Below are 10,601 nucleotides of genomic sequence, written 5' to 3'. Positions count from 1 at the left end.
ATCAATATAATTTATTAAGATATTATTTCATAATTAGTGTACTCATTAGCATACTCTTAGTCTATATATTGGTAAGAATCTTGTAATCACAAGAGTGAATGATAACAAATGATACTTTTCTAAATAATTCTTCTTTTCTTTCCTAAAGTCTTTGTACCATGGTAACAAGGAGTGTACATGATTGAACAGATGAATGAAATTTTATGTTTGTTTTCACTGTTATTTGCTTGGTGTAAGATTATTGGGGCATGATTATGATTTATATTGATTGCATTCCAGTTTGAGAATGTATAATTCATTGGTGGATAAGTGTTTCACTAATTGTGTGGATACATTCAATCATAAATTCCTGCAAAAACAAGAGGAAACCAGTATTAAGAGGTGTACTGAGAAGTTTCTGAAGCATTCTATGCATGTTGGCATGAGATATGCTGAGCTTAACCAAGGAGCTCCAACACAAGATTGATGTCTTTCATAATCTTGCCATGCCAAGCTGTTTTTCTATTTTAATCCTTTTTTTGTGTGTGCCATTAAGTTAGTTTGCTTATAATTTTAGCCTTTGAACAAACAAACAATATAGTGTAGAAAAGTGAATTTTCTTGGTTGTTTTGTGTAGCCAAGAGCTGGTGTTAAATAAATTTCGAAAGATGAGCTACCCAAGTGATTTCTCTGCATGTAAAGGTTTCTATGTCTTACAAATTATATAGCTTAGCTTTATGTGCTTGAAAATAGGCATAATATGAAATGAAGCAGGAACTCTAGCTACTCATGTTTATTGCGAGTATCAACATATCTTTCAGTAATACAATTGAAGTTAAAAGGATGGACTAAATCCCGGTAGTGGTTTTTGAGATTTGCGTTTTTGTCATTTTAATCTTTCAGGTTTAAAATTCACTATATTGATTCTCGAGATCTAGCTACAAGCATTGTATTAGTCACTAGACTCCTTCTGGCGTTGAGTCAACAAATGGAATGTTGATCTTGCTCTGACTTGTTACGTTAAATACAGGGGGATAAATGGTTTCATTCTGGTTTAGCGCATAAATAAGGCAAAAACAAGGTCGTGTTAGAGAATGAAAGGAGATAAAACGGTTTGTACATTATATAAAATCTTTTTCATCTTCTCTTTTTGCCTGTTTAAGTGACAGAACGAAACGATATCATTGAGTCATGTATCCAGCGTAATAAGTTAGAGTCAGTTTAACATTTTGTTTACTGACTTAGTAAAATTTACACATTTAAAAATTATTCTCAGATTTATATATTTAAAAAAATAAAATAAAAGAAATTAAATCTAACCTTTAGATTTGGATATTTAAAAAAATTTTAAAAGTTACAAATCTAGCTTTTAAATTTGTGATCTCCACATAAAAAAATATATACCAAATTTTAACATTGGTGAAAAAACTTCTGAAATGACAACACCAAAATTAAAAAGCACAATGTAACAAGTCACATACGTTTAATTGAATTAAAAAGAAATAAAAGATAATTTAAAAAAAGAAACAACAATCTAAAGTCTACACATGTTTGTTTCATATTTTCTGATTAATTTATTAATTAATATTTATTTTTAAAGTATATAAAAAAAGTTATGTAATATGATTTTATCCCTTATTATTATTATTATTATTATTATTATTATTATTATTATTATTATTATTATTATTATTATTATTATTGCGAGTTTTTAACCATTTTTTTAACAATATCTCATTAGTTAATAGGATCATAGGAGTAAGTAGCAAATAGGCGGGACTTGTCCTGCTTCACTTTTAAGTTTTAAGACTGCGTTTGTGTATGATAATAAGATAAGACAAGACAAGACACTAAGAACAAAACATAAAGAACATAGATACAGAATTTAGTATTTTTGTATTTTGTTTGATAATAAATTAGAACAAATTATAAAAAATCTAACTTATTTTCATTATTTTCATTCAAAAAATTTGAGAAAAAAAATATAATTATGAAAAATTAACAAGAATAATGAAAGAAAAAATAAAAAATAAGTTGTGTCCCTTTTTAGTATTTTTGTATCATTCTTGTCAGGATAACACAAAATACATTAATTCAGTGTCTCTGGACACAATGTCTCTATCAATGTCTCATATGCTAAACACAATTTTATGTCTCAGTGTCCCATCTTTATAAACAAACGTAGCCTAACTGACTTGGTGGGCTAAGCGCGCCTAAATATGACCCTTACTTTTTTTTAAGTATAATAAACATTTAAAAAAACTATAACCCAAAAATTCAAAAATTCATTATCAATAAAAGAAATCCAGATATTTAGAATCTATAACCCAGATGATTGATGATAGAGATTATTGAAGCAGTTAATGCAGTTATTAATGAGAAATTGAAGCTACTAGTGATAATACTATTACTTACAAGCCAGGACATTTTGAGACAGCACTTGGAAAATTCAGATTTTTTATTTAAATAAATAAAAAAAAATATTATTTTTCTAAATACGTATAGTTGAAAACGTTTTCTAAATTCCACAGCACCATATCTTATGAAGCACCGACGAAATGGATTAACACTTCATCTCAACACTGGCGCCCACGAAATGGTGTCACTAATCCATCATGTAGACGACGCCCACGAAATGGGACTCTCGTATATGGCGGACATGAATTGGGCCATCACACATGTAGTACACACAAAATGGAGCCAGAGGGCAAAGTCAAAAGGGGCCAGACGCGAATCGAACCCAAGTTATTGGTACCCCACATGAAATGGAGTATCTAAGTTGTATCGCTCGCGAAAGGATGTCTGGATTTCGCTATATAAATGGCTGTAGCTACTAGTGTGCAACCATACTTGGAAATCATTATTTTGCTACGGTGCAATCCATCTCCAAAAACTCTCTTCCATCTCTTCACTTTCTTTCTAAAATATGGTAGTTTGTAGTTTGTTGTGCCTATGGCTTCTGAAAATGTCTATGTCATCGTATATCCGAATGAAAAACTTTCTCATACATTTGAAGGTATCATATTTGTTTGTGACAATCCATTCTGAATAATGATCCCACCCCAAATATTATTGGAAGAGCTGAAAATTTTGATTCTCATGAATACTGGTATGGTCGAAAAGAAGAAAATCACGAAGTTGACTTACAGAATGTCAGTTGTAGTTGCCAATTCGTTTGCATATCAGAAAATGCAGATTAAATCCGACCAACATGTTTCGATGATTTTTTCTTATCATCGCAGTATTGGAAATATCTACTCGTTGGAACTATATGTGAATCTCCAAGATGTTGGTGGAAGCTCCTCTAGTTCCAATAATGTGGAGCAGGTTAGAAATTTTGGTACGGCAGATTTCACGACTCTTCAGGAAATTGTTAGAGCTCGTAGTCCCACCTTCAACACCTTTGTGACGCCGGGACAAAATATAGGAACGTCATGCACGTCCCTCCCCTAATGAATACTAAAATTATTTGTGTTAATTTTAAGTTATTTTTAATATCTTTTAAATATATCTGAAAATAATGTGGGATGAAACCCGGTTTAACATGCATATTTGATTTATTTAATTGAATTTTGGGAGTGATTGGTTTGCCTAAAATCTAATCTATATTTTAATGTCATTAGCTTTGGCCAAATGTTGTAACATATATCGAAGCTTACACATGGAACATTTAATAATTTTAGTTGCTCATCTTTACCAGACATATGATTTAGGGTGTGTTTGGATTACCGTTTGCAAATGGAGGTTTGTATAAAATTAATTTTGTAAATAATTATTTTAGATGAAAAATTACAAAAAAGGACATAAATTTAAATAATTATTTTATATTATCTTATAATTTTATTTTAAATATTTAAATAAATTTTAACATTTTTTTTTAGTACTCTCAGTATTCTTTAGTACTCTAATATGATTAATAGAATCATAATACAAAGTAAAAAAATATTCCATACAAAAAAAATGACAATAACGGTAAAAGAACTCATATAAACAAAAAAAAATAAAAGTTTCATAAAAAAAATTATATATATAAGAGAGTATTAGAAAAAATATTATAAAAAAATAAACATATAAATAATGAAGGACATAATTGGTACATAGAACATAAATTTCAATTCAACATGAGAAAGTGAACAGAAAAGCTAAAATTTGTAGTTTTTGGTAAATGTGGGTCGAAGATAGAAATCATTTCTGCGTTTAGAGGATTAAAATGTTGCCAAACATGAAGATGAAGTGTTCAAGGAACTCAAACGCGCTTTTCTCTTCTCCAACGCAAATCCAAACACACCCTTAATAGAATTTGTCCCAACTATATGAATTGAACACCACAAAAATACATTTGGCTTTGGGAGAACCATTTACTCACAGCATTAAAAGTTGAATATTTAGCATTAATCTTCTAGAGCGCTAAATTTAAATGTCACTCATTAATAACCTAAGGTGATTAATTAGTTCTTCCAACTTGCATTTGTGAAGTAGGTAAATATTATTCCCTTTTAAATTGACTGAGTTTAACTAATAGACAAGTACCAGTAGTAATTGACGCATCATGCCAGCTATGTATAGAAAATAACATTAGATATATATACGTATATTAATTACATAAATGGACCATTTTTAAATAAGAAAATAATTCAATGAAGCATCTTAGCATTAGCTTCTTGATTCTCCTCTTATAGAGTCATCTTCAAGGCCAGCCAAGCCCTTGTTGAATTTCATTCTCTTATTAGTTCTATTCCATTCCTAAGGAAGGCTATAATGGGCTAACGAATAAGCTAACATGCTATCAGTCCTACCAGATACTCCGGATCTCGTGCTGTAAGTATAAAAGCCTGGTTTGGCAGGAAGTGCAGTAGGTTTGTTTTGAAGTCCCAGCACGGCAGCACACACAGTGGAATTCTTGGGCTAAGCAGTACAAAATCAATCCATTATACCGTATCAGAGGCTATATTTTTTAATTTTTTGTTCCTAGTTATAATGAAGATATGAACATACAACTCTCCAAACCCATCAAATCTTAGCTGTGATTGTTCATACCCCTATATAATTTTTTAACGGGATAAGGTGAATAAATTAAAAACACAGGAAGGAATGCATGTGATTGTATATGGTCAGCAATTCAAAAATGCAAGAAACTGAAGCAATAGGAGGAAGATAAGGATTAGCATGAAGATGGGAACTTGTTACCTCAACGAGCACGACAAGGTGTGGAAGAGAACTTGACTGACGACGGTGAGGGAGTTAAGGCCGCACAATTCTGACTACGATGCTCAGCGGCGACAAGTAGACGAATTTTCACAACAAGATAATGTGTGTAGCGAAAATAAGGATTCAGCTGGAAAAGAGTGGAGGTGTACGTGCGAATTGAGAGAAGTTAGGAAATATAATACTTAATTAGTTAATTAGTGGTGTGGGGTTGACTAATTTAAAAAATATCATAACCTGAAGTGGATTACACTGATAATAATACTAATAATTCAACTTTTTTATAATTAGAAATAACAAAAATGATTAAAGACTCAAATTTGTATATCTGATCCTAATTAAATTTAAAATTACAATATTAAATATATTTTACCAAAAAAATTAAAAATTACGCACGCCCGAGCAAATGAATTAAGGTGTGCTTGTTTTAATATTTGAGGGTTAAATAGTACGTGTAAATTTGTTGAAGTTTCAATTTTTTATTTGATTATTTTTTTAAAATAATATAAAAATAATTTTATAGTTAAGCTCATGTTTATAAGAAATAATAATTTCCAACTTTGGCATTTTATTAACTAGTTTCTGTGTTTTTTTTTATTTTGTTTTACCAATTCTATCTTTTATACATATTATTATTTTATTTATAAAAGTTTTATTATTTTTTTATGAGTAATTTTTTTAATTTATTATTTTTATTTTTTGTTAATTTTTTTATTTGATATTATACACTTTTATATTTGTGATTTGAGTGTATTACATTTATTATTATTTTTTATAATATAATTTTTTATCCCATTAAGTGGAGTAAATTAAAAAAAATTAACCATAAATAATAATTGTAGTAAAAAATTATAGCATACTAAAAAAGAGAATTAAAAGTACTACAAAATATGAATAATGCTACAAATCTAAAATATTTTTGTTAATCAAGTCTAACTTAATTAGTTTAATATCAACTAGAGTACTGCTAGAGAGCCATAAACATCACCCATACTATTAAGAATAACCATCGGGGTACACGGATAATAAACATCTCATGTCATGAAACCACTTATCCCAAAAGCTTAAGTTGATTTTGGGGTTCACTAAGGATCGAACTCGTGACCTTTCGGATCTAGAGTTCTAACACCATGTCATGCAACCACTCATCCCAAAAGCATAAGCTGATAGGAAAAAATAACATTAATGGTTATATCTCTAATACTCCCTAAACCTCCATTGTACGCATTGTACAAATATTTCATTGGCTCCCCATACTTTCCCATATCATTATGGCTCAAGAAATCATTATTAACTCACACGAGCAAAATAAACAAGTCAAAACAAATTCTTCTCTGTCCAAACTCAATTGATTCAGGTGGTCTTAACTAAAGGGCATCGATCAACGATGCTACAAGATTTTTGGAAGTGAATTGAGGTTGTTGTGCATCTCCTCAAAGGAAAATACTTTCATGTATATTGATTGAGAAAATGAAGTTCAACACCTTGTTCGATAATAAATAACCAATTAGTCTTTATTAACAAGATCTAATTTCAGCCCAAACAATTAGTCTCTAAACACCATCTCAGAAATCAAACTAGACATGAATCAAAATCTCTCATTCTCTTCTAGTGTTTTATTGAAGTCATAATTTATCATGGAAGCCTTGGGTCCAGTCGAAACAACCTCATCGGAACTGTTGCTGGGCACGACTTCTTCTTCCACTGAGCCTTGAACTACCTCCCCTATCTCTTCTGTTTCCTCTTGGATCTTCTCTTGATATAGTCCTGAAAGTTACAAAGTAGCAAAATAAATTGAAATCTATTACACATTTTATAAAGAACATGATCAGGCTTCTACATTCTAGAAGGCTGGTTGGACTTACGTTCCCATAGCTTAGTAAGTCCTCTTTCTATGAAAATGAATTCCTCCCGGGACGCAATATCCAGTTCAACCATAAGATTGTTCTCGCATTGGGCCTAAAACAGAAAAGAATGATCATCAGAATAATTGGACAATCCAAGAGCTAGACAGATAGTATATAGGAAAATGTGAAAATGTTCAGATACAAAAAGCGTGGCCTGAGTTGATAAGTGCAATTTTGAATATTAGTTTCAGGGGCAGGAGAATATTGCAACTGTTTGTAGATATGTCATTCTAGGAAACCATAGGGATGCATGGGCATTTGGAGCTGTTGATCCAAATAGTGGCACTGCAGCATTACTTGAGGTAAATATGGCTTTGTTTTTGCACTCATGCTTTTGTGATTTCGGCGACCATTGAGGAACTATTGGAACATGTCTTTTGAAAGTTTAGATTACTAAAAGATTTGGGAAGCTTCAAAAACAAAGATAGAAGCCTAGAAGAACAATGATATTATGCAATGCTGAGGAATATGGCCTTGTAATTTTCTCTCTTATGTTTTACACTCTCTTTTTATTATCATTATACATGTTTTTAGAATTTGATGTGATCATAATTCCCTTTAGATAGGAGTAACAGAATGGGTAGAAGAGAATAGAGAACTTCTTGCTTCAAGTGCTGTGGCTAAGTAAATTTTCTGATTGTGCTGTTAGTGGAGCAGGGTTCAATGCCATGGCTACTCCACAGCTTGATGAATTGATAAAAAAAAAAAGCAACCCAGCAGGTATGACCAAAAAGTTCACCACAAATTATTTAAGGATCAGGGTAATCAAACTCAACACTTCAACTAGACTCGTAGCGATTAGGTTAACTTGAATCATAAATCTGAACTCATAAACTTGTTAGTTTGGGAATCGTGGCAATGTACCATGCTTTTAGTTTGGGAATTCACCAAATCTCACATACCTCAGGACCTTTGGCTGCCAATATTTTGTATCCACCCTAGTCTATAATAGAAACAAAATTTAATCCAAGAGTTAGAAAGACAATATAAAGGATACAAAACTGGAACTAAAAGCTTTGTGGTATATGACTTGAATAGTAGAAGTATAGCAGTGTCTAGGAGTATTATATTTTTAGAAAAAATATTTTGTTTTAAAAATGAGGCATTGAAAAAAGAGTTCATTCATAGCATCACAGCACACACCAGCAAATGAATTACTTGTGTTGTCATTTTTTTTAAGATAATAATCCATGTGAATATTAAAATAATGCATGTTCAAGTAATGCCTAAGTAAGTATTTATCCACAAAAAAAAGTGTTGCTAAGTAAGTATTAATATAAGTGCTTTCATCTGGATAAATCATATAATTTATGTTTAAACTCGTTTTTTGCCTTTACCTCTTCCAGTATTTTATGCGAATGTCCCCTATCTGTAGTTGTTAAGAATTCGAAGCCAAATTTCTTCTGGTACTTTGCTCCGAATTGACACAGTTCCTGCAATATTGAGAGTCATATAAATCATAAGATATTTGGCTTTGTCTTAAGTTTACAGGATACTAAAACCACTAAAATTATTCTCGCCGTTCGACGAAGTAAAAGAACCCTTGAGCGGTCAGCCAAATTGAAATCGTACTGACACAAGTTCGATAGGCGCTCTACTAACAGCATCACCTATGTGCCTGTGTGCAGAGAATGCATCCAGCCATGATCTAATAGGCAACTTATTGAACCATAAATCTTGAGCAAATGAAGTTGCATGCTCAAGGGAAGAGAACGGAGATGCCTCTTGCATTGAGTGGATGAAAAAGAAGCTGCTGGCGCAGAAAAAGAGGTCATTCTCTTCCAATTTCCCTACTAAGTCCCAACACAAAATGGGTGAGCAAAAGAACTCTAAGTATACACGTCAATCATATTATAACTCCAGGTACACACAGTTAAAAAAAGCCATATTAAATAACATGTAAATTATACCAGATGATTGATTTCTACCATTATCCTAGTTGCTAATAAATAAAATTGCAAATGTCCAACTATCAACTAGACTATACATAGAGTAACAGTGTACATGTCCTATATTGCTAGCCATATACATCTATAAATCAGCAGCCTCTTCTCCAGTATCGATGGCGTCAGTCGGGAATTCTTCTAAATTGCCATCCCTTGTCAACGAAAGACCTTCAACATCACATTCTGACAAATTAGTCAAACTTGGTTGGAGAGAAAGTTCGACCTCACAGTGTTCATTGTATTTACCCATATCAAACAAATCTCTCGGCTTTACATGGACTACCACACTCCAGTTCTTATCAACTTGATCATCCACATAGTATACAAGGCGAGCCTCGGATGCAAGAATGTACGGCTCGTCATCTTCACGAATCAGATTACTGAAGTTGACACAGGTGTGTCCCAAAATGTCTTGCTTTATTCCTCTACCAGACGTGGTGTCTTCCCAGAGGTACCTAAACAAGGTCACGATAATTGGCCACTGTAATTCAGCTCAATGATATCTACCAATCTTCTATAATATGAGACGCCACCAACAGCAACATTACTGTTACGAGCACTTGCATAACTTCTAGTGTCAGATGTAACACAAATCCCGCTATTCTGGGTTCTCATCCCATCCCTCTCGACAGGGTTCTAAACCTAAATCCATTTATGTTGTACGCCTTAAAGTGCCTTGCCTGAATATTGGGGCCACATGCGAGCCACTGCAGTTCTCTCGAGTGCACAGTACTTTCCAGTGGTATCTGACAAGGAACAATTTTACGTTTTCACAGTTGAGAAACAAATAGCAAGATACTATCCAAACTTGAAATGGAAGAGGCATACAAAAGATTCACCTCATGCTTGAACAACTCGGTGAATTCTCTGCGGACAACTTTGTCAATGTGAGCTTCGTTTCTTTTTCCAATACTTTGCAGCTTTCTTTTTGTGCTGGCCCTAAAATCTCCGGGCATACCAAGGGGATACGAAATCAAAGGTTTTCACAAATATTTCCTTTGGGTACATACTGAACCAACCTGAAATAAATACACTTACTCTAAGAAATTCTCTACAGTTGTGCAATTGACCAATACGTAACGATGTGCTTGAAGTCTCTCAGTTGGTAAAAGATTAAAAAATGTCGCAGCCCCTACCGCCTTGCCAATCAGTGGGAACATGCTTGTCACGTTATTAATCACATCTTCGCTCAGTCGATCATCAACACGCACTGGTCGATTGATCCTTCTCTCAACATTATCTAAGTATCTTGAACAAAAAGTGAGAATCTCATCAGATAAATAGCCCTCGGCAATTGATCCTTCTAGTGCTGCCCTATTACGCACGTACTGCTTGAGACGACATAGGTACCATTACGAGCAAGATATGTGTGTTAGGTTGTTAGCTATCAGAATAATAGCAATGTAAAATTAATCCTATAGTTACCTTTTAATTGGATACATCCACCTATAATGCATCAGGCCCCCTAGGCGTATCTCTTCGACCAGATGCACAGTTAGGTGTACCATGACTGTGAAGAAAGATGGTGGGAAAATTATCTCCATGTGACAAAAATTCAGGACCA

General features: G+C 32.8%; 1 protein-coding gene across 1 annotated transcript; it reads right to left on the bottom strand.

Moving 5' to 3' along the window:
- Positions 1-6,772: 6,772 nt before the first annotated feature.
- Positions 6,773-8,822, bottom strand: LOC148579150 (uncharacterized). The gene is made up of 3 exons (XM_088488955.1): positions 8,664-8,822; positions 7,050-7,143; positions 6,773-6,951 (listed from the first exon to the last, which is right to left on the bottom strand). Exons 1-3 carry the CDS (start codon positions 8,820-8,822, stop codon positions 6,773-6,775), a joined length of 432 nt encoding a protein of 143 aa, XP_088345081.1.
- Between the last annotated feature and the right edge of the window lie 1,779 nt (positions 8,823-10,601).

This window comes from Arachis ipaensis, chromosome B10 (assembly GCF_059453495.1).
Source record: "Arachis ipaensis isolate K30076 ecotype BB chromosome B10, ASM5945349v1, whole genome shotgun sequence".
In the NCBI taxonomy this organism is placed as follows: Eukaryota; Viridiplantae; Streptophyta; class Magnoliopsida; order Fabales; family Fabaceae; genus Arachis; species Arachis ipaensis.
This window is presented reverse-complemented; position numbering and strand designations above follow the sequence as displayed.